The 24779-nt window shown below is 47.9% G+C and overlaps 1 protein-coding gene across 1 annotated transcript in view; it reads right to left on the bottom strand.

The window, feature by feature from the left end:
* ECHS1 (enoyl-CoA hydratase, short chain 1) overlaps positions 1–24553 on the bottom strand; it is a 202150-nt gene extending 177597 nt beyond the window's left edge. The window contains exon 1 of the mRNA XM_086922013.1: positions 24439–24553. Within this exon, the coding sequence (XP_086778139.1) occupies positions 24439–24505 (67 nt within the window). The 5' untranslated portion in view covers positions 24506–24553. The remainder of the gene's footprint in view (positions 1–24438) is intronic.
* Positions 24554–24779: the final 226 nt, after the last annotated feature.

Genomic DNA, 24779 nt, shown 5'->3' on the forward strand with positions numbered 1-24779 from the left:
CCAGGAAATTAGTTTAATTATGCCTGAGTTGGGGTTTACCTTATTTATGTTTACTTCTAGGACATTTTTTCCTTTATCCTCAGACTGGTGTTTAATTGTCGGCACGATCCCAGGGCTATCCTCCCTAAGTAAGGGAGTTACATCCTCGCTATTCTCCCGGTCATCTTTTCCCGGACATTTGATTTTATTGCCGGCTATTTTGGCTGGGGTATCACTCAAGGCCCTACCACACAGTCAGTCAATTCCTTCCATCCCTTCGAACATGGAGTAGCAATTAAATGTGGGGACATTAAAGCCATAGGTGGAAAAGTCTCTGCCTCGGGTTGGTGGGGGGTATATTGGTCTTTTCAGCAACGATTGTGGGTAAAAGTAGGTCAGGTCTCGAGTTGTAATTCCGTCCCCATCTCTCCCGTCATACCATTCCCCAATGTATTTGGAGACTCTGTGGTCTCTAAAATGTATAATGATCCCGTCCCCTTTTTGATCCTTCGGTCTGCGACCCAACCCTTCTCACATTCAATATTTTCCCATTTAAGTTAGGTGGCAATGGTCTATTATTTGCCAACCAATGTATCACCTTATTCTTCAAAGTATGGAAGTTTTCTCGTTTACCATCTTCTAATTTAGGTACCCCTGTCGTGATTACTACAAAAGGTGCTGCCTGAGGTGGAAGATCTACATTCCTCTTGGATACTCTGGGTGGATTATAGTTTAAATTACTCTTATTTTCTTTTGGGGTAATTGTATTGGTTTGGTTACTGGTTTTTTTTTTTACCGGTACCACTCCTCCCCTTTTTTCACTTACAACATTTGTTTGTACCTTGGTTGTATTAGCAGCCTTGGATCCCTTTGCTGATGGTATTTCTGCTTCCTTACTATTTTTTTAACACCCTTTGGGGGCACTGATGGGGCTAACACACCTTTATGGCTTTTATCGGTACTTGTAAAGAGTTACCTGGTCTGATCAGCATTCCTCTGTATGGAAGTTTCAACCTCCCCCATCTTTTCTGATATAATTTTAACCCTGTGGGTTAGCGGGAGTATTAGGGACCTAACTAGGTGCTCTATGTTTACCAATAAATCTTTTGCAATGTAATGAACAGTCGGCTGGGGATCACTCTTGTTACTATCTAGTGCGGAACGAGCCGCCCCCTCGGTCCTAAATGAGTTATGGGCTACTCCTAGTGGTTTTGTGATTCGACCTTGTCGAGTGCCGTCCCCCCGTTTCCTCTTTTTTGGCCGATTTGTAGAAGCCAGATTCGTATTAGCGCCGGGACACCTCCAAGCGAGGTAGCTGTTCGCGCTTTATAAAATGCAGTATTATTATTATTATTATTTGTATATTTATCAACTATGGGGTCAAAGGGGGATCTCTCCTCAGCAGATGAGATTTCTAATAATGAATCTGCATTTGAAGCATTAGTGTTATGGTCGGATGACTTGTCTTGATCCCTCAGCTGGTGCGGAATGCTAATATCGCCCCCTTTATCTGCTTCTTGTGGACTACTAACGTGTTTAATCATTCCCATAGAAGAGCGTTTAGAGTGCACAGGAAAGGTGGCAGCTGATGCACTAGTGGAAGTCAAAGGCTGTACTTCCTGAGTAGCATTATCAGTAATAGTATCTCCATTATAATTGCTAATAACCTGATGTACAACTGGGAGAGATACAGAAGATGGAACACAAAGAATCCATAGTAGTATTGTCCATCGTATTGTTCGTAATTATCGAAGTGTCAACTGTTGACAAAAGGGGTAAAGATCCGACAGGTACTGAGAGGCGTCGCTCAGTATGCTCAATGGCGTTTGCCACCACCACTATGGTCTTCTGGAGCATGCGGTCTATCGCTGTAAGACTGGGTAAAGAAGTCTTGGTATCTTTCAGCCTTTTGTTAGGTGGAGCAGGCATTTTAACAAATCTGGCAAACCCCCAAGTAATAACCGCAGTGTTCAAATCCCCAAGTCGAACTTACAAAGTGAACAATGTCAGACAATCGATCTTACTTGGGAGTACTTGTAAATCCAGGAATGTTCTTAAAGATGGGCCTAAGGGGGTGGCCCAGCCCAGGATCCTTCGGCCACTAAACGGCCCCGCCCTTGTCCTGGGCTTCGCCTGGGCGCTCCCGCGGGGGCGAGAGGAGTTCCTCTGTTTTACGGCACCTCCAGGCGCTCTGCCTGCGTCACTCGCGCCGTGACCGCCGGGACACCAGGGAAGTGTAGTCCCGACGGCGGCGATGTCACTGGCGCAGCACGAGTGTTGTGTGCCCAAAAGACATTCGAGGAGGCGGTTGATCACGACTTACAAGAACTGTTCAAAACCAGACAAAAGGTTTTTTTCAATCTTTCCAGACAGGAACAGGATGCTATCAAGGCACTCGCTGAAAATCCTTTGATCGTAGTCAAACCTGCAGATAAGGGGGGAGCAGTAGTGATTCTAGATGTGGACACTTATCGTGGGGAGTGCCTACGCCAACTCAATGATACAAGGTCTTACAAGAAACTCTCAGTAGATCCAACAGAGCGACTGACGACTGCAATTGGGCCTATCGTTGAAGAGGCACTTACTGAAGGGTGGATTACTCCAAAGGAAGGACAATTCCTCCGCACATCCAACCCAATAGTACCATATTTCTATCAATTACCGAAGATTCACAAGACCCAACGCCCACCCCCGGGGCGTCCCATAATATCTGGGATAGGTTCACTCCTTGAACCTCTTTCGACTTTCGTCGACGTTTTCTTACAACCAATGGTGCGAGAAATGCAGACTTTCCTTATGGACACCAAAGATGTCTTGAGGCTATTACCTAGTATTGATTTTAATACACAAAACTGACATCTTGGTGTCATTTGATGTTGAGAGCCTGTATACGTCAATACCACAAACAGAGACACTAGAAGTCAGAGGCACTATTGTCAGCCAGAGACCTCAACTCCATAACACCAGTGAATGTGATTATGATTCTGGCCACCTTGGCTATGACAGAAAAAAATTTCAGCTTTGAGGACTCTCTTTACTTGCAGATTAGCGGGACTAGTATGGGCAGCGTTTTTGCCCCTAGTCTCGCTAATCTGTACGTGCATCACTTTGAAGAGAAGCACGTGTTCGCAGATACCAACCCCCAGTCGTGTGGCGTGGTACCGAAACACAGTTGAAAGAGTTCCATGAATGGCTCAATCAGAGAAACCAATTCCTTAAGTTCACTATGGAATATGATGCTCATAGATTGGCCTTTCTGGATCTTTTAATCCATAGCACGCCTACTGGTTTGGCTTCGGAACTCTATCGTAAACCGATGGCGCGCAACTCCTTGCTCAATTACAATAGTTGCCATCCGAAGTCCCTGCGTGACAACTTGCCCTATGGGCAATTTTTACGCATACATAGAAATTGCTCCAATCGTACATCCTTTGAGACACATGCCAAGGGTTTAGCACAAGACCTGGCAAATAAGGAATACACCAAAAGGTTGATCCAACTATAAAAAAAACGGGCGGCCAATAACAGAGCCAGCTTATTAGAAGTTCTGCCTCCCAAACCCAAGACCGAACGCATGACATGCGTCAGCACTTTTGGCATGCTTTCCAACCAAAACACAAAAATTGTCAAGAGACATTGGGGCATTCTCAATACCGGCAAGGACACACTGCCTCCCCCGCTCTTTGCCTTCAAAAGGGGACAACATTTGAAGGATAAACTAGTCCACACTAGACCAAGGAGTTAAATTCCTAGAGCTGTTGGTACCCTGTGGAACATGCCTGCAGTCACAGGACATCACCCGTGTGGCCAATGTGCAGCATGCCCCCAAACAACAAGATCCACAACAATCGATATTGGCACGGAACGAGCCTGGTAACAACGCAGGTTCACAAACTGCAATAGTGCTAATCTCATTTATTTAATCGATTGTCCATGCAAGAAGAGGTATGTGGGCATGACCACTCGTAAAGTGAAGTTAAGAATATCAGAACACAAGAGTTCAATACGGTGTAGTAAACAAGCAACTAGACCCACCAACCACTTCCTAACAGCACAACATCTACCCACAGACCTACGTTGGACTGTTCTGGAACAACCGTTAATCCCTGCTCACATATCAGATATAAGTACATTCCTTTTCAAACGAGAACAAAGATGGGTGTACAAGTTGCAGACTGATAAGACGGGATTGAACGAGGACATCCCGTGGATGTCATTGTGAATGCAACAAATATTTACGGCCAGCATGACAACTGCTTTACATCTCATGCTATTCGGTTGATAACTGGGCTTCTCAGCCAAGTGATACTATGATCATGGTGGCATTACACCATGAATCACAACAGGCAAGTGGATACACTATTCTGATTTATAAGCTGATCATATTTACCAACACATATTGTCTGACTAGTTACCACTCAGAGTTCCTATCTAAGCGCATACATAAGAACATACAACTGTCTTTTGAAAATTAGGAGACCATTTCGCCACCTCAATATGTAGTCTGGGAGAATCAGTTTGAAACATTTGTGCAATGATAAGATTGGAAATGAATTATACACATCGTCCAGTTTGGTGTGCAGCACTACCCTGCGATTACGTAATTAGGGGCATTATCTCCCTCAAATTTACATATAAAGCCATAACAAACGCGTGTACGAGACAACCTATCCTAGCTATGAAGGCTCTTTTTTCTAAGCGCAATGGGTATCAATTTGTTTACTTAATGCACGCTGAAATTGTACGCTCGAGCTGAAATTGTACGCTCGAACTACATATCCCATCAAACCTTATACGTTTTCACGTATGATCACGCGAGACCATCCAACATCATCGCGTGACTCCACTGCACGCCATCACGGTGCTTATTTGGCCGCTTCCTGTCGGTCTAGGTACCTCCCTCCATGACAGCCAAGACGGATGTCCGGAGTACCGACGGACAGGTAAGCGCGCTGGGAGCCACAACAAATGTTTTGGTTTTCTGTTGTACTTCTGTAAAAATAGGCGCACGATAGCGCGTTGTCCCTCTCCTTGCAGCTTGCTTCTGTAAGGAGACGAGAATAGTCGGGTCTACGTATTTCCTCAAGCGCATCCTGTGCTCTCTTTTACTTATTTGTTCCTCACGCTTTCTTGCGAATTTTGGCGTTTGAGATAAGAACTATTTCCATAACAACTAACGGATAGCTCGAGCCAGCGTTCCCGATGACGGGCGCACATAGAGCAGCATTTAAGCCCATATAGCTGACTCTCGTAAACGTTCGAGTATGCGAACATTTCACTTCAGATTGCATGTGATTACTTGCACATCAGCCACGGGCGCACATAGAGCAGCATTGAAGCCCATATAGCTGACTCTCGTAAACCTTCGAGTAGGCGAACATTTCACTTCAGATTGCATGTGATTACTCACACATCAGCCAAAATCGTGCATATACATAAAACAACCTCAGGGTTCAACCGGTTACCTCAAATTATGCATTTGACACAGTTCTTTAGTCCCTCCTTTATTTTTCCTTCTTCCTCTCTTCCTATAGAGCGGTGCTCCGTTTCTACCTGCGCTGTAGCCAGGTGAGGTGGGGCGGTTATTCCCCGCAAATCGGGTGAGTGGATATCAATATATCCGTCATTTCTGTATCAGTTAAAGTGACATTTATAAAATGGTCCATTAAATAGGACCCAGTGACCAATAATAGAATTGGCTAATATAAATAACCACATACAGTATGTGTTATGTAAACTATCGTCAATAACTGTGTGTTTTCTTCTCCTGTTTTGTTTGTATGTTCGTCCACTGTCATTTTGTGACCATATGGATCCTATGAACAGGCGAATTCCAGGTGATACAATTTCATTTATTTGTATTTGTTCACATCATGCAGTAGCATTATCATTAAGGTCCTGATGAAGCAGGAGGAGATCTTTAGACTCCACGTCCACCGCAGAAACATGTCGACCTAATCCATCTGAGTAGTTATTTGTTCAACACTACTTTGCACCTTTGGGTGTGGATAGGATACTATTAAAAAATATTTTTTCCACTTCCACAACCCAATCTTAACCAATTCTTTTTACACTTAGCACTGTTACTTTACCACATTTTTTGCACTGATATTCAGTTTTACCCCCTTGATGCCATTCAATTGAGCCACTACATCTGAGTTCTCTTCCACTAGATTAGGCTACAGTTTACCTAATCCATAGTGGATGTACATCACTTCCTTCGGGTGAAGGATCCCAAATGATGTAGGGCGGTACAGGACGGGTATCTGATGGGAATCATTGATTGTCACCACGTATCATTCTCTATGGACTTCGTGACTGTACCCTTTAGTTAACACAGTTTTCAGATAGTTTCCTTTTCCTGACCCATTGTTATCTCTATAATTAGTTTGTGCCAAAAAGACCGCCTTTAAGGCCGTTCCCCTCACGGCTGCAGGTATAGCTCCTTGGTCCTCTTGTCAATGTTCAAATTCGCTCGCAGGGAGCGCTTCGGCGCTGCTCTGTTTTACGGCGCCTCCAGGCGCTCTGCCTGCGACACTCGAGCCGCGACTGCCGGGGCACCTGGGAAGTGCAGTCCCGACGGCAGCAATGTCACTGGCGCAGCGCGAGTGTTGTGTGCCCAAAAGACCACCTGTAAGGCCATTCCCCTCACGGCTGCAGGTATTGCTCCTTGGTCCTCTTGTTAATGTTCAAATTCGCTCCCCATCATTTAGAGTATCCTTCATGATGTCATAGGACTCAGCCTCTGTTTCACTCAATTTCAGTTCTCTAGCCCATCTATTTAGACACGGACTACACCCGAGAGATTTTGATTAATTCCTAAGACTAAAATCACTGCTCATGATGAACTCTATCAAGCCTTCCGATCCTACGATTCTCTTAAAGATACCTCAGCTACTAAAGTCAGGTCACACCGTCTCTAAAATGTACAAACTCCAAAGATGGCGGCAAAGTAGGACATAACCTCCTGTCCCTCCGGCGCCATTAGTTTTGAGCCTTGTATATCAGTCCTCTAGGTGCCCATCCACGCTGCCTAGAGACCCCCGGCGCCGGTGGGGAGACTATTTCGGTGGTGCACGACGCTGACGGCCATTGCTTTGCCCCATCTGGCCCGGCGGGGAGCTTGGTGCTGCGCCGACGGAGGGGGACCCTGTCTCCAGTGGACCGAGACCTGAGCGCCGGTGCTGACCAGAGCTGGGGCTCCGACCCCCCCTGGAGTAGCGGAGGGCCGGGAGCGGTGACGGCAGGCGGAGGGGGGATGAACAGCGACAGCTGCAGCATTGTCCCCGGGCCGCCATTTTGTGTGGACAGCAGCCGAGGCCTACGGACGCGTGGCGAGCGGCGGAGGTGGTGGTGCTGCCAGCAGCGGGAGGCGCCCGAGCCCGGACTCCGTATCAGCAGAGGATCGGGGGTGCTGTGCGCGGCAGAGGCAGGTGAGGAGGCCGGTGAGCTGTGTCTCGGTCCACGCATCGGCGGACGCGAGGGTGGCAGAGCAGTGTGGTGCCCAGGGCAGAGGAGCGATGGTCAGGTGTCTGGGTCGCGGCTGCTGCTGCGCTCCAGGAGCGGAGGGGCCTTGCGGAACTGCTGGAGGGTGCTGGTGTGTGCCAACAGCGTGGGAGCTAGACGCTGCTACCTTGTCTGGGCCCCATTGCTGTGACCCTCGGCCATTGCGCAGTATGGGCCACGAGTGGAGGATTGCCTGCCATTGTCGCTGCCCAGTGTTGTGGTCTCATCGTCCTAATTACTGCAAAGGGAGCATCGGACATTGTTCTGCCCGAGGAGGGGGCGCACAGTCGACCCGCGTATCGGCGGGGTGGTCCATCTGAGCAGAGGCCTAGTGGAGGTGCGGCTGCCCTGCTTACGGGGCTGTCTCCGATCAGTGCTGTGGAGGTGGGGGGGCACTGGATGAGCCCTCATGCTGACTGCTCCTGCACAGGGGGGACTGCGACTGACCGCGACAGGCCCTGGGAGAGGGGCCCTGAGGGAGGTGCGCTAACGGGACCGAGCTGCCCTGGGACCCACAGAGCCTGGAAGGCTGAACGAGTGCGCAGAGCCTGCTTGCTGTTTTTTTGTGTGGCTTGACAAAGGCGACGTCCTGGACCTTCTGGTGCCTGGGTGCTGGGTGCCCCGGCAGTGGTGGTACTGTTGAGGCTGGTCCATCTGAGCAGAGGCCTAGTGGAGGTGCGGCTGCCCTGCTTACGGGGCCGTCTCCGATCGGTGCTGTGGAGGTGGGGGGGCACTGGATGAGCCCTCATGCTGACTGCTCCTGCACAGGGGGGACTGCGACTGACCGCGGCAGGCCCTGGGAGAGGGGCCCTGAGGGAGGTGCGCTAACGGGACCGAGCTGCCCTGGGACCCACAGAGCCTGCTTGCTGTTTTTTTGTGTGGCTTGACAAAGGCGACGTCCTGGACGGTTTCTCTCCTTCTGGTGCCTGGGTGCTGGGTGCCCCGGCAGTGGTGGTACTGTTGAGACTGAACGTGGGCCCTAGCATTCCCCTCCGGGTGTTGGCGGCATTCCGGCCTAGTTGTTGCGCCCCTGGGGCGCGGTACTGTTGGGGGTGTCATGGCGGCGGCCAGGAACCGCATGGATAAACCCCTCAAGGAGCTCCTGCAGAGAGTGGGGGGGAAGGCAGTCCACTTCTACGCCCAAGGACAAGCCCCAGGGAGCTGAGGACAGTGATGCACCAGCGACCAAAGCCTTCATGCTGGACCTGTTCTCCGCTATCAAGGAGGACATCCTGGAGCTTCGCTCGCAGCTTACCTCGGACTTGTGCAAGATGTCGTCTCGGTTGGGGAGCGTGTGGCGATCTTAGAGGAGCACGACCTAGGCACCGCAGAGGATATCCATCGCCTCCAGCAAGATGTACTCCGCCTAACGGAGCAGAACATGGACCTCCAGGCTCACGCTGAGGACCTGGAGAATAGGTCCCGGCGGAACAATATCAGGATTCGGGCAGTCCCTTGGAAAGGAGAGGAAGATGATCTACGGCTGCGGTTCCCAAACTGTGCGCCGCGGCGCCCTGGTGCGCCGTTATCAGTAGCCAGGGGCGCCGCGCACGATGTGCCCCGAGGCTGAGAACCACAGAGCAGCACTGAGAGGCGTTTTGCTTCTCAACACACCCGTTAGCGTGTTTTTGCGTCGCTGAAGGAAACATCATTAAAAACGAAATACTACCATTTACTGTAAAAACAACACGGTGATAAATCTACTTCCTGGCAGTCTGCCGAATAGTAAGGGAAGAAAGGAGAAAGCACCCCAAGAGGAAATGGTAGGTCTGTGTCCTCCTGATTATGCACCTTTCTACTCAGTGAACTTTATTCCACCACCCGGTTTACTCAGTGGAGGAATGTTTGGGAAAAATAAGTTTAGCATCTCCGTTTGCTCCAGATACTTTCCATCCGGGATCCAGCGTAGGGGACCCTGTGCTGTGGAAGAGGCCAGGCACTGCCAGTGGCTGGCTCATAGGACAGGTCTGCTGCAGAGCACTGTGCGCGCCTGCAGGTCATTATTTACTCTCAGCATGGCTGCCCCAGAGTATCCTTTATAATGTAAATAAAACGAGGTGCATTGAATGGTGTAATAATAATATATTTAAAGTCCAAGTGACTGTCCCTGGGGCTGGATGCTAGTGACACTGATGATCGTGCAAGAGCCTGTTCTCAGAAGCTTGTATGGTCACCATTACACGAATATCCAGTCGAATTGCAACACAGGTTTGGATGGCAGATCGCAAGACCCCACTCCACACAGACTCCATTTGAAGGGTAAGCCCTTTACGTATTCCACACCACACTTACTCATGGAGCTAGGGCAAGCCCCCATGCAACCCTCCACTGAGGCGTGCCCCACAGAACAACCTACAGCTGCAGACAAATTCAATACCAAAGCAGAGACAGCCCAGGTAATTGGCGAATGTGAACTATATAAAGAATTTACAACGTTTCATAACAACATAACATTACAAGAGCTGGACCCAGGAGAAGTGCTTCCACCTTTGTAGGCCAGGTCTCTCATCATTTCAGAAAATGGGCCTGGCTATCTAAGCAGGACTACTAGAAAGAGACAGCACACACTCAAGTGAGTGGGACTATCCTCTTTCCTTTCCTCAATGTCATTTACAATACCAATAGCTCAAACGTTTGCAAATGTGAGACCTATTGCATTGCAATTGCTTGTTATCCCTAATACCTTAATTGCATCCCAATTAATTTAAGGAATCCAACAGGAAGTATTTCCAAGGTCTTGCTTACACCCCCCCCCTCCCCACCCGCAAAAAAATGGTGGGGAGCCACGGCCAGCTGCCAATTAGGTCAAGGGAGCCACGGGTTAAAAAAGTTTGGGAACCACTGATCTACCGGTGTATGTTTGCGCCCTTTTCCTTCAGGTCCTGAGTGAGGAAGAGGGGGACCTGGACATTCAAATTAATCGGGTGGGATAGCCGCGTGGAGCTAGGGCCCCTCCCCCGGACATTCTAGTATGTGTTCATGATTTTCAACTCAAGGAGAGGATCCTCAGGAAGGCACGTGACCGTAATCCCTTAAATTTTAGGGGCCACCAACCTGTCCTCTTTCAAGAACTAGCGGCCTCCACCCTTGTTAAACGTAGGGTGTTCAAGCCAGTAACCAACCAACGGCGAGCCCAGGGCATTCCCTACTCGTGGGGTCACCACTTTCAGCTTATCTTTAAACTAAATGGTAAGTTGGTCCAGGTGCGCTCACTACAGACAGACTTCAAGCTTTTGGGCCTGGAGAGGCCAGATTCTGCGTCCAGAGAAGGGGGATTGCCTGGTCGGCAGCGGCGACGCTCTGGGGAGTGGCAGCGTGTCGGGAGGTCGCCTTCGTCTACCAAACTGGACCTGTCAGCAAGGCTTCTGGAGAGGAGGGCCGCAGTGGCCTCCGTGGTATCGGTAACTGATTCGTCGGAGGTCTCTTGATGCTTTGCAGCTTGGCACTAGATGGGCCCACCTGGGCGTCCGAGGGGGGGGGGGGGGGGGGGGGGGGGGAGAAATAGTGTTTTCACTACTGTGTTGTCGCACTCCTATGTTCCGGACTGCAGGAGTGTCCTGTATCAGGAACTGGAGATGGGTGATTAAGGTGCCATGTTCCATTGCCTTTGGGGCCTGTTTGACTGACTGTTGTCGTATTTTGTCTAACCTGTTTGTTTTTTCTCTAGGGGTTTCTTCAGGCTGGGGTCGGGATGGGGGGTAGATCAGGGGCTCCATTAGGTTGGGGCTCCTTCCTGAGAGGTCTGGGGCTTGCTGTGGCACTGGCTCGCCCAACTTGCCCTGGCTATGCTTGGTATGAGTTTGAAAGTTGTGAGCATGAATGTACAGAGCCTGAGTAGTCCAGTTAAGTGCGCTGCTATCCTCTCCCTATTGGAGAGTGCAGATAGCGGGGTATGCCTGCTGCAGGAGATGCATCTCCTCTCCAAGGATGTCAAGCACATGGCGGACAGACGCTACCCGCTGCAATTGTGGTCTTCAGGGCTGCCTAAGAAGCATGGGGTAGCCATTCTCTTCAGTGCGAAGGCGCACTGTAAATTTATCTCCCAGGTGGTAGACATCAAAGGTACATTCCTGGCTATCCGTGTTCTATGGGAGGGGGGGGGGGGATGCAGCTCACGATAGGGTCCATCTATGCCCCGAACGAGAGGCAGGAACCTTTCTTGCAGGCAGCCCGCTCACAGGTGTTGGCCTCACCAGATGCCCTGATCCTGGTGGGTGGCGATTTCAATATTGTAATGGACTCTGGAATGGATAGGTCCGAGCAGAGGTCCTATCAGATGGGGGCAATGTCGCAAGGGGGTAGGCAGTGGCTGATTGATGGGGGATTGCATAATCTGTGGCGGGTGCAGCACCCCCAGGAGCGAGATTACACTTACTATTCTGCTGCTTATAAAACGTACACCCGCCTAGATCATTTCCTGGCCACATCTTCACTGCTGCCTCATTAGTCGGCTGCCGACATCACACCGCGCTCACTGTCGGATAATGCGCTCCTCTAAGTGACACTCTGCATCAGTCTGGGAGTCCTTGAAGTTAGGGGTGAGTTTATAGCGCTTGCGGCGACCTATTCTCGACTGCGGAAGGAGGAGCGCGCTGAGTTGGAAAAGGACGTTAGTGGTTTGGAGGCGATTCACAAAAGGACTGGGGCAGCGAGGGTTTGGAGTGAGCTGGAGACGAAGCGGCGCATGCTTAAGCACTTACACCTTGATAGGGCTTCCCATGCCTTGCTGCGCTGGCGACAAGTTCTACCTTAGTGGGGACAAGGGTGGGAAGATGCTTGCACATAGATTGCATGCGCGCACCCAACACTTAGCTATTTCATCTATTAGGGACTCTGTGGCGGTGAACAGACGACTGACGCGGTTATAGTGGATGTCTTTCAGCTGTTTTACCAAGCTCTGTACAAGGGGGAGGGCACGGACAGAGAGGAAGTGGCAGGTTACCTCGCGTCGTGTGGTGTCACGCCTCTAATTCCGGCCTTGGCAAAAGCTTTAGACGCTGCGATTCACCTTGAGGAGGTCATATCTGCGATTGCGCGCTTGAAAGTTGCCAAGTCCCCGGGGCCTGGCGGCTTTTCTGCTTCATTCTATAAAACTTACTGTGTGGAGCTGGCTCCTCTTTTAACCAGACTTTTCAACTCCTTCCTTGATGTCGGCACCATGACTCCATCCATGGAAGAGGCGATAATTACGGTTATTCTCAAGCCAGGGAAGAACCCTAAAGCCTGCGGATCGTAAAGACCGATCTCGCTACTCATTGTCGACGCCAAATTGTTTGCAGGCATTCTGGCGGCGAGGCTTAGCCCTTTGTTGGATGGGATCATCGAGCAGGATCAGGCAGGAATTATCCCAACGCGTCAGGGAGGGGATAATACCAAACGACTGCTGCACCTTATGGATTTGGTTCACCGCTCGCGGGCGCAGACCTTCTTCCTATCTATTGACGCTGAGGAGGCCTTTGACCGTGTAGAATGGGATTATTTGTTTGCGGTGCTGAAGGCCTTTGGGGTGGGGGATAGGTTCCTGTGGTGGGTTCAACGTCTGTATGCAGCTCCTAAGGCAGCAGTACAGGTGAATGGGTGTAAATCAGCCCTATTCCCCATAACTAGGGGAACGAGGCAGGGGTGGCCCCTATCCCCGCTGCTTTTTGCACTATATGGAGCCCTTTGCCCAGCGTATCCGATCTAATGTTGATATAGCGGGAATCAATTTTGGCACTGATACCCACAAGATTAGCTTATACGCGGATGATATGATTCTCTCCTTGACCCAGCCTCATTCTTCCCCACGGGGATTGTCAGCGGAGCTTCGCGCCTTTCACAGGGCTGCGAGCTTCAAAGTCAACTTCTCCAAGTCACAAATCCTGAATGTCTCCGTCCCTTGTGTGGAGGTGCAAGATCTGCAGCAAGATTTCGATTTTCAGTGGGTGCATTCTGACATTCCCTATCTAGGCATCCGACTGGCCCCCTCTATTGCTAAAACAACATCTCTTAATTATGGTCTGCTCGTTGAGCACACAGCCAAGGCCCTCTCAGATTGGTCCCGTCTTAAACTGGCCTGGTACAGGCGGTTGGCTGCAGTAAAGATGACAATCCTTCCTAGAGTTCTTCATCTTTTCCAAATGCTACCTTTGAGCCCCCCGCCAGGCACCCCGAGGAAGCTGCATGGGCTTCTCAATAGGTTTTTAAGGGCTAATAGGCATTTGCGGCTAGCATTGTCCCTTGTTACTACTCCTAGGGCGGCAGGTGGGTTGGATTTCGCCCCTTTTAACAGCTTACTACCAGGCGCCATGCCTCCGTTATATTGCAGAATGGAACAGGCCCCTAGTAAGCATGGAACTTTATGGATCAGACTGTAACAGGGTGCAACATCTGGCCTGAGTTGCGGCTGCCGCGCAAGCATAGGGCTTGGGGGCTCTACTCTTCCCCGGTGATGTCCCCGACCTTGAAAACCTGGGATCAGTTGGCCCAGCGCAGGGGGTGGACTACTTTTCCCTCCCCATGACTCCCATTGTCGATAATCCAGACTTTCCGCCGGGACGTGCGTCCCCGGTCTTCCACCGCTGGCTGGAGGAGGGCTGTAAAAGAGTAGGCTCGCTTTTTGATTTGGGTGGTCTGGTTCCCTTTGCCCGCTTGCCTACTGAGTTCCTTCCTCTGCTGGAATCGGATGCTTTTTATCATGCGCAGGTGGCACACTGGGTGACCCAACCAGGCAACATGCCCTCTGTCTCGGCCCTTGACGAGATTCGAGAAATGGTTAGTCTGTAAGAAAGATGATCGCAAGCTTGTCTCAAGCTGTATGCAGCGATTATGCGTCACCTAGGAAACAACGTACGAAAGCGCAGGTTCGCTGGGAAACAGAGTTAGGGCATCCCCTGACTACTAAGGAGTGGGAGCACATTTACTATCGAGTACATCACACAGCCTCCAATACCGCGGGTACTAAGTCCGCATATAAAGTTGCATCCTATTGGTACTATACCCCGGCGCGCATGATGGAGTGGGATGGGGCGAAGTCCCGGAGAGGGTGCGGCCTCTCCGGGACTCCGGTTCACTTGCTGTGGCGCTGTCCGAAGTTGGAGCGCTATTGGAAATTGGTGTGGGATGAGCTTGATATTGCGTTTCGGATTACACTGCTGAGGGCGCATGAACATGCTCTGCTGGGGCATCCATACTCACAGTCCTTTCCCTTACGTTCGCTGAAGGGCAGACAGATTGCTTTAGCTTTGTTAGCGGCGCACTCTTAGCGCAGTGGGGCTCCCAAGTCCTTTCCTGACACCAGGGACTGGATTCAAAGGCTCTGGCACATCTTAGCAATTAAAAGGCTCTCGCTGGGCATGGATGGGAAAGGTTCTGAATATGCGAAGCTTTGGGGTCCGTTCTTAACGATCCTTGCTAAAGATCTCCGGGAGGTGACATGCCCGAAATATCTTCAGATCTTGCAACTTATTCCTTTGGAGCCGAAGGGGGCTACCGCAGTGGACTGAGGATTGCCAGTTGACCTTGGGGGTATTTTGTTGGTAAGGGCTGATGGAGAGAGCTGATGCGGGGCGGGGGTAATCTGGGGGGAGGAGTTTTGGGGGGGTTGATTTTTTCTTTTTCTTCCTCTTGACTTCTTGTGTTAGTTTTAACCTAGAAGTGAAGATCCTTGCATAGGCGGGCTTGCTTCTCAATGTGCGATGTAACGGGGGGGTCACCCTCCGGGGTGTAGGCCCAGACGCAGTGTTGAACCTATGTTGCTGCGCCCTGCCAGCAAGTTGATGTAGGCAGCTGGGCTGTGTACCGAGGTGCTTTCCACAGAATAAATGTTTGACTCTAAAATGTACAAACTCCTCTCCCCTAACCCCCGCAATTCTCAAAGTTGATGTGAAGTAAAATGGGAATCAGAGCCTAACTCTGGCAATATCCCACTCAACTGGGAGAGGATTCATATCACCCCCTTCTCAAATAAAATCTCCCCAATATTAATACAAACCAAGCTTATGTTAATAAATAGGGCATATTGGACCACTGAGAGGATCTTTAAAGTTAATTTCAGCGAAAGCCCTACTTGCTGGAATTGTAAATCCCATGCTGGTAATCTTGCTCACATTCTCTTCCATTGCCCTATCCTATAAACATATTGGGATAAGATCTACAATTTTATGAACAAGACTTTCAAAATTGTCCCTCCAAGGGAATTTTCCTATATCCTACTAGGTGCTCTGGACCCCAAGATCAAAGGTGTGAATGACCGATGCTTATTAGATCTTAGCCTGTAAGATTGTACTGAATAAGTGGACAAATTCCAAAGAAGTCTGCTTTAGGATGGGGCAGGAATGGTTATCTTTCCTCAGAGGAGCTGACAATGTTGCACTTCACGCCTCTCCATGGCGCAAATCAAACAGGAAACTATGGAATACTTGTGGCACCTTCCCAGTGAAAATTGACTCACACTCTCCTTAAGGTAATGCTTATCAAAACGCCATATCCTTTTATATATTGTACTTTCTACTATTGCTACAGTGAGAAAGGACTTGCATGACATCCCTGCACTGCATAGTATTTTCCACTATTATTCGGAGGTAACTGTGCTTGATTGCCCACTTGCACGACACTACAGCTTCACTGCCAATCCCATGGTAAGGCACTGGAGTAATTTGATGTTCGGTTATTTCTATTTACTTTGTATATTTGTGATTTGTATGTATTTTTCTTTCCCATTGCTCACACCTCATTATTGTGTATATCATTGTACTTATTTATTTGTTCATTCTTTGGAAAATTTCAATGAACGGGTTTTGAAATCAAATATATAGTCCTTCATAGTACTGCACCTTGTTACCTTTAAGTCAGCCACATAGTTTTTTGATTGACAAGTCCTCAAAATTTACCCAGGTCTGATTCCTGGTTTTCTGAGTACCTCTGAACCTAATCCTGTACTCCTTAGTGGTGAGTCCAAAGCCATCATTTAGAGTATCCTTCATGATGACATAGGACTCAGCCTCTGTGTCACTCAATGTCAATTCTCCATCCCTGGACTAACCTTTGAATAGCTGCGAGAGAAGAGAGACCCAGCATTTCCGGTGTAACCTCCTCTTTCAACAAGACTTGTCAAAGACTGTGAACCACTTGGTTATATAGTCATCTTCTACATTTTTGGGGACGATCACTTTGGGGGGGCGGGGGGGGGGGGGAAGTCTTCTTTCTTTCTTTCTTTTTTTCTCTCTCTCTCTCTCTCTCTCTCCCTATTTAAGTTGTTCCTGCCACCAGAGATGGGCCCCGGGCCATGTAAATTCCTTCTTTTTCTAAGGCCAAGAGCTTGTCCTCTAGAGCTAGTATCCTAGCTGTTTTTTGAAGGTCTTCCTCATCTACTTCATCTGGGGTACTATCAGAAGTACTCCCAGTAGAGGTATTGTCAGTAGGTGAATTGAAGACTTCGTCATTGTCCTGACAATTCCCTCTACTGTACTGCCTGTATTTTCTTCCCTGGACATGGCCTTATCTTTCTCAGCAAGCAGGTTCTGCAGGTAAGTTTTTGTAGGTCTAGGGCCCCATGCTCTGCAGAGTTCTTTAATTTTGAACAACTTAAGGTTTTTATAAAGACCCAGGTTGAGCACCTGGGAACTACCCTCTGGTTTTAGAACAGTGGGGACCTTTTTAGTAAGCTAGAAAAAATCTACTACACTATATTTTTTAAAGGGCCTAAATGAATAGGATACTTTTTAAATGTCTAAACATCAAGGACTGGGGTACTTAACAAATGCCCTAACAGACCAGATTAGAGATTTGGAAAAATGTATAATTAGACCATTCTTTTTGGCAACTAACGTAAATTGTGGATTCTTTAGTGAAATCCCAATACTGACAGAGTGGTCCAGTAAATGCAAAGTTTTGGATCTCCACCGCTGTACAACCAATACATGAAGCTGGGGTCTATATATAGTGGACCAAAAAGGGGTACACTGTGTAAAGAGTCCAGACAAAAACCAAAGGAATTGCAGACACACAAATGATACACCAAATGCTCTCTTTTGTGGTAGTGTAGGCGAGCTGTTAGGCATATCAAAGGGTAGCGCTAAGCATTTATTGCTCTCATGAAGGCAGTAAATGAGACACACAAAGACAAGCATTGGCATAGCCAATAGGTCTAGCGTTTGAAATCTTATAAGTATTTAGCCATGAAGCACCTTATCCTGTGTGCTACAACTACTGTTCTTTACGCTGAAGCTTTGACAGTAATAGGCAAATAATAGCACTGCATTGAGCAGTGTTTATTTAAAGTGTTATTTTTGTACAACAGGTAGTTTGAACTCGCACATCTGGAAGCGCTTTTATAAGTGATAATTAGAAAAAAAGTGTTTTAGTGAAATAAATAATTTGTCTGATAACACTATTCAAGCGAGGAAGCCAGAATGTATACAGGTTTTCTGGTTTATATTTTAAACAGTGAAGGGGGGGGGGGGGGGGGGTCAAGCTGCAAATCGGGAGGGGTCGGGCGATGGCACTCAACACCAGAAAAAAATAATTTTAGCTCTAAATCGGTGCAAGAGCAAAATTGGGCTTAAAAACAAGTCGCCGCATATTATCACTACAGCAATACTTCCTAAACTCCTATTGTGTGAACGCAATGCGATGCAAAAAATGGCAATTGTTTGAAAGAAGTTTGTAGCTCTGATTATGCACTCACTCCAAAGCTGCACCAAAATGAAAGCGGGGGAACATTTGTCACGAGTGCTCGGTGCATAAAGCAAGCAGCAATTATGGCGAGGGACTGGTCAAATTGTGAATCGGGAAGGGGTTATGCGACAGCAAGCAACACCGGAAAGCTAGAATATCCGTTCTAAAAAGGAGCGCACGATCATTTGCAATTGCAAATCCATGTTTCAAAACAAGAAGCCGCGTATTTTCACTAAGTCCGTTGTTTGAATATGTTGCGATGCCAAAAATGCCAATTGAGAGTAGTCTGTAGCTCTGATTATGCACTCACTCCAAAGTTGCAGCAAAATAAAAGCTAGGAAACCTTTGTCACTTTAAGCAGCAATGAGGGAAGGGTTAGGGGTCGGGTCAAGCTACGAATCAGGCACGCAACACCAGAAAGCAAGCATTTCAGTTCTAAATAGTTGCTTTATCATTAGTGAGAATTGCAGTTCGGGCTGGACTGTTCCTATGAGGCACAGGGTCAGACCGATTTGCATATGGCTATGTCTGAACTGGGGTAGTGGAGTGAGCTAAAGAATGGTGATGGATTAAACCCAGATCACTTGACTGGGGGTGTTTGATTTGCTCAAACTCTCCATCCATCATCCCCTTTTGTATCTCTTTGTTCGCCTTAAGTTGGCAAGGTATGCCCAGACGTGGGTCCCTTGCTTACTCTACCACTGGATTCAAGATAGCCTTGCTGATGAGGATTATGAATCCGAAACCAGTCCCAGGATGCTTGTTTCCGGTCCAGGGAAGACATGGCTTGGCAGTTCGGGCTGGACTGTTCCTATGAGGCACAGGGTCAGACCGATTTGCATATGGCTAGGTCTGAACTGGGGTGGTGGAGTGAGCTAAAGAATGGTGATGGATTAAACCCAGATCAGTTGACTAGGGGTGAGTGTTTGATTTGCTCAAACGCTCCGTCCATCATCCCCTTTGGTATCGCTTTTATCATTAGTGAGAGCAAAACCTGGTTGAAAAACAAGCGCGGCCGTGAAAGTGAAAGCAAAACCTCGCTAATTTGTAACATGATCCACAACAGATGGCACCTTGTGCGCCGCTGCTTGCTCCCGAAAAGTGGATGCTGTGGGAGTAAACATTTACAGAAAAGGTGGGACATGCACCCGCCTTTGGCCAATTGCGCACTTCATATTTGAAAGCCACATGCAAAGGCCAATAGAATGTGTGGTAAATAAATAACCACACCCTCTAGTTTAGAGAAAGTCTGGAGTGATTCCAAGAGGCCTCTCCATAGAGCAGCGCATGTGCGCTGCACTAGGCTCGACCTAAAAAACACCAATTTATAAAAATAACACATACTTTTATATAAATTTAGATATCAAGCTCCCCAGATCAGGTTAGTACTGTTTAGGTTAATGAATTTTACAGTTTTCCAAAAATCGACAGTGCAATTTCTGGATCAGTAATGTTAGCCTATGAAGGAAAAAACATGTATTGCATTCGGGCACTTAGCAGCGACTTACTGGACCGTTCTTCAGGACTTAAGGTGAGTTTGAGGTGAGTATGAGGCATGGTCCAAGACCACACGAACAGATCACCGTGAGAGGCTCTGGGGCGTCCGGGTGCAGAGGTGCATCACAGCGTCAGGTGTACAATTCACTTCAATGGGAGAACAGTTTGGTTACAAAGAAGCTGAAAGCAGGGACTGGGGCACCAGTCCAGTGAAACCCAGAGGGGGACCCGACGAGTGGGTTCCTCAGGCACTTAGGGACACCGTTGGTTCACTTCACCTCAGGCTGTGGGGCTTGGGTGCAGTGGTGTCTTTTGGCGTCAGATCCGGTACTGGAGTCACATGCGATTGGAGGACATGCAGAAAGAGGCTGTAGGCAACAAATGGAAGTCCAGTCTGAACAAACCCAAGGATGGGCTTAGCTCTGCTTAGTCTGGGGACCACATTGGCACCGTAATCTACCTGCGGACTCAGGTTCTGGGGTATGCATGCATAAGTGCTTTGAGGCATCAGATGGCGGCAGTCTCAGACTCACTCTTTGTATTGGTTTCAGCAGAGGGAGGAAAACAGGACAGCTGGGCCACTCTCGATGTGAGTCTCACTATCCCTGAGGTCCCTTGACATGCAGGTCGGTCTTCCTTGATGTACGGAATGGACACAGGAAGCCTTGGCTGCTGCAAAGGGTCCGGTAAACCAGTTGTTGGTGTTTTGCGGCTCTGGTCGATCCTGGCGTCTCTGCTCTTGGGAGGACAGCTTTGACCTATAGGAGCACTGCCACCTCTTCCTGGGCAGCTGCTGCGTCAGTATTCCCTGTGGGTAGCAGGTCAGTGTTTCAGGCCATGCTTCTTTGGTGCTTTCAGCTGCAGGGGAGTAGTTGCTCTTTTCCAAGGGTGTTTCTGTGTCAATTTGCGAAGAACTGGCAGCCCTTCGGGGTTCTTGAGGGCTGCACGGCGGCAGGACAAGTCAGCTGCTCCAAGAGGGCCAGGTGCAGCAGGCAGGCTGGCAGGGTTAGGGACTAGTCAGTGGTGCACCTCGGTTCTCGAGTCAGCAGTCTTCTTCATCCACTTCTTCTTTTGGTATGTAGAAATCTGAAGTCCTGGCATCAGGAGGTCGCCTAAATACAGAGTTTAAGGGGAGTGAGGGATAGTAGCCAGTCGGCTACTTACCCGTGGGCCACTACTCACCCTAGATGACCACTTCCTTTCAGGAGTAGGAATCACCCTGTTCTAGAATTCCTAATTCCATCACACACAATATGGTGGAATAAGTCGTATTCACATCAGGCGTGGTCCCTCTAGAGGTGTGTCCAGCCTGGCAGAACACCACAACTCCAGCATAGCTAATTTTCCCACCTGTCCTGGCACCAAATGGGCCCTGGACAGGGGGGTGGGCATCCCCTCACCTCTGAGGGAAGCCTGATTAGCATATCAGAGACAGTGAGTTCTTTGAAGCTCCCTGCCTTAGAAAGTTAATTTGCAGGTCATCCTGTGGGAGGAGGTATAAACACCCTCTGCTCGAGCAGACTTTGTTCCTGATCTCCTGAGTGCAAAGACCCTCACTCCTAGGGGTCAGAAACACATCTGTGGTGGTAGGCTGGCTAAGACCAGTCAGTCAGCACACTAGTAGTGGTAGTTTTTCTGGGGTACCTCTAAGATACCCTCTTGGGGCAGGTATCTATATCAGATACTGAAATCAGTTTAGGTTTATTAATACGAGGTGTTTGATACCAAATACAATATGTTTCAGTGAAGGCATATGTAGCTGGGAAACAAGTTTTGACCAGTGGTCAGTACATACATTAAGATGGCTTCCCTGATCACTTGTAAAACATAGTAATAGAACTAGACATCACAGGGGCATATCTGCTCATTCAGATATGTCCTCACATTTCTAGGGCCTGTTGTGGTGTGACAAATATATTAGATGCAGTGACTTTGGCATGACACACAGGAGTGTGTCATGTCATGTTTTCACTTATGGTTTGCACCATGTCAGGCATCCTGTAATGGCAGCCTGTGTTGTACTCATATGTGGGTCCTTTAGGGTGGCATAAGATAAACTGCACCCCTTAGGGGCCTTCTTTACTACGCCTCACCTAGGTACCTGGGGTACCACCTACTAGGGACCTACAGGGCGGCTAAAGGCATTTGCCAAATGTAGCACAATTAGACAACACCTAGTTTTAGGGAAGGAGCACTGGCAAGGAGGTCTGGTTAGCAGGCCTCTGTGCATTGCCAGAGTATAAAATCAGCATCTAGAAACTAAAAAGGGGGGCAAAATGTAGGGGGGGGGGGGGCAGCTGCAACAAAAGCCCTTCTTCCCACAAGAGGCTACAATATATAGCCCAGAATAAAGAATCAACCAAGACAACTCTACATAGAGCTTGGTATAAACTAACTAGACCAGAGGATGGGAAGGTATTTGACTTGGAAACATGTTTTGCTGTTAAGGGGATAATGGACAATGATAATAACTATGATACCTTACATGAGAAGATAACAGAGACTTAAGAAAAGGTAATACCATTTACAGAAAATAGGACCCCTTAAAAGCTTTCATTATCCTGGTACATAGAACCATTAGAAGAAGCCAAATAGGTATGTAGCAAGCTGGAGAGGAAATGGCGTAGGCTCCATCTAGAGGAGGATAAGCAACAATGTAAAGCTGTGCTACATAAATACAATTAAAAAAAAAATGAATATGTGCGCAAGGCTAAAAAGAGCTATTATGCTATGGCAATCTTAGAAGCTGCAAATAGGTTGAAAAAGATAACTTACATTGCTCTGGAATTAACCAAACCAGACTGTACTAAACGCATGTTCTAGTCATTTCAAGTGCTCTGTGATAATTTAACAATTTTCTTTGATAAAGTGATAGATATAAAACCTACTACACAAATGACAGGTCAGTCTTCGGGGGAAGATGCCTCTGTGGTGGATATCACAGACCTTTGCACTGGTCAATCAAGAAGGACCAGGACACGCTATTTTTCTACTTAGAATATATGTTCTTCAAAATTTCAGACATATTGGTTGCACGTTATTCATCCACAGATTCTGGTTTGTGCTTTAAAACTCATTTTATTCAAATCTTCATAACATCATGTTTTCAAGAGTAACCAACACGTTTTGACTCTATTCTAGAGATTTCTTCAGGGCTTGTTCGGATGTTCAGAACATTAAGCACCAGACACGTCTATATGAATACATGCTCTAAGTTCCTTCCGTTTGACAATGTTTCACACAGCCTGACACAAGGAGACGGCGTGACACAAGGAGACAGCGATGCCATCATAGTCCAAAACTTAGGAGGACGTGAACGGAAGACTCACACCATCAGACACGATAACAACGGATAAACAGATTTTCACTGGAGCATATTCTGCAAAACGGAAGGAACCTAGAGCATGTAATCATGTAGACATGTCCGGCGCTTAATGTTCTGAACATATCTATGAGAGCATAATCACTTAGAAGAGCAATCCCGAATCAGGCCAGCAGACACAACTGAATCAGCTTTGGTTTTGGCCATGGATGAACTGTTGATGGCAGTGCATATTACTCGACCTATCAGCCATTTTTTACACGGATATTGACAAGATATTACTGTCTAGATTAGCAAGGATTGGAGTTGATGGGCAGGCACAAGAATGGATTAATCTGTAACCACAAAACAGAACTCAAACTATTTCACTCGCCTCTACATCCACTCTTAGTGGAAGGCGATAGATTTTGGAGTACCCAGAGCTCAACCCTAAGCCATATTCTTTTTAATATCTACCTGACCCCTATAATGACTCATGTTATATCTCATAGTATCAGTTTTAATTATGCAGATGATGCACAGTTGATTCTCTCCTTATGCTAGGCCAGAATCATTGGAGTAACTTCATAACTGTCTGAGGAATGTCACAAACTGGCTAGCAACAACTCCCTGAAGTTCAATGGAGATAAAACAGAAATTCTTTGCTGCTCAGCCAAAAAAAACTCCTGTAGACTACCTTCCAATTTTTGGGCCATTGACAACCAGTGGTAATCTAGAAGTATCACTGACAGTTCATAATCTTGGGGTTTTAATAAATAGTTATCATTGGAGAGCCATGTCAATAAGACAGCAGCAACATTTTTTGCCCTACTCTGTAAATTACGTAACATTTCACCTCTTTTATCCCCATCAACAAGGGAATTGGTAGTACAATGTGCCATCCTAAACAGATTTGAATACTGCAACATCCGGCTATTAGGATAACAGAAGTTTTAATTAAAAGACTCCAAAATACAAGCAGCAGCCACGAAGCTGGCTCTAGGTAAGCGAAGATTCTCATCACCCCCTGGGGCTCTAAAAGAGCTCCACTGGCTTCCAGTAAAGAAAACGATTGCATTTAAATCCTTAGGTGTAGTATTTACGAGTTATTCAGTAAAATGGCCCCGTACTCTTGGAAAGGTAATTCAGGTTCATTAGGCTGACAGACGTTTTTACTCAGGTGCCCTTTAACGCCGTTAGATGCCTGAGGCAATACATTACAAAGCTTAATACAAATACAAGTTCCATTACGTAATGTGTTGTGCTGTGTGTTTAAAAGCAAGAATTGGCTGCATATGACACACACCTCCGATTGTCATTCTCTCCTCGTGTGCCCTCGATCGCTAACTTAATTACCACCCGATTCAAACGTGCTCACGTGTGATACACCCACCTATGCCTTCGGTATTTAAACCCTAACTTCCCTCATCTCAACCACGAACACGGGCCACAAATATGCCCTCATCCCTACAAAGTAGCGCCACGATATACTCCCTCACCCCGTGCTCCAAACCTCCGCCACGTCCCCGGCAGGGCACTGGAGAAGGATCTGTACACCAGCGCCATTGTAAGAGCAAAAAAGCAACGACAAAGACAACGGACTTTGCTGCTGTTCAATGTGCAAAGCTTAGAGATCGAAGCCCCGCCCACGATAGACCGCCCCTCCAAACACAGCCTCGCCAAGGTCATTCTCGAAATGACGTCCCCGGTGTGCGCTGCCACACCCCCTACTCTTCGAGAAGGCTTTTATCTTAGGAGCAGGAGGCAGCTCTCACTTGTGCAGATACTGCCAAGATTGCGAGGTTATGATTTAGTTTTTGTTAGTATACATTTCGTAAGC

This window comes from Lissotriton vulgaris, chromosome 5 (genome assembly GCF_964263255.1).
Source record: "Lissotriton vulgaris chromosome 5, aLisVul1.2, whole genome shotgun sequence".
NCBI classification, from domain to species: Eukaryota; Metazoa; Chordata; class Amphibia; order Caudata; family Salamandridae; genus Lissotriton; species Lissotriton vulgaris.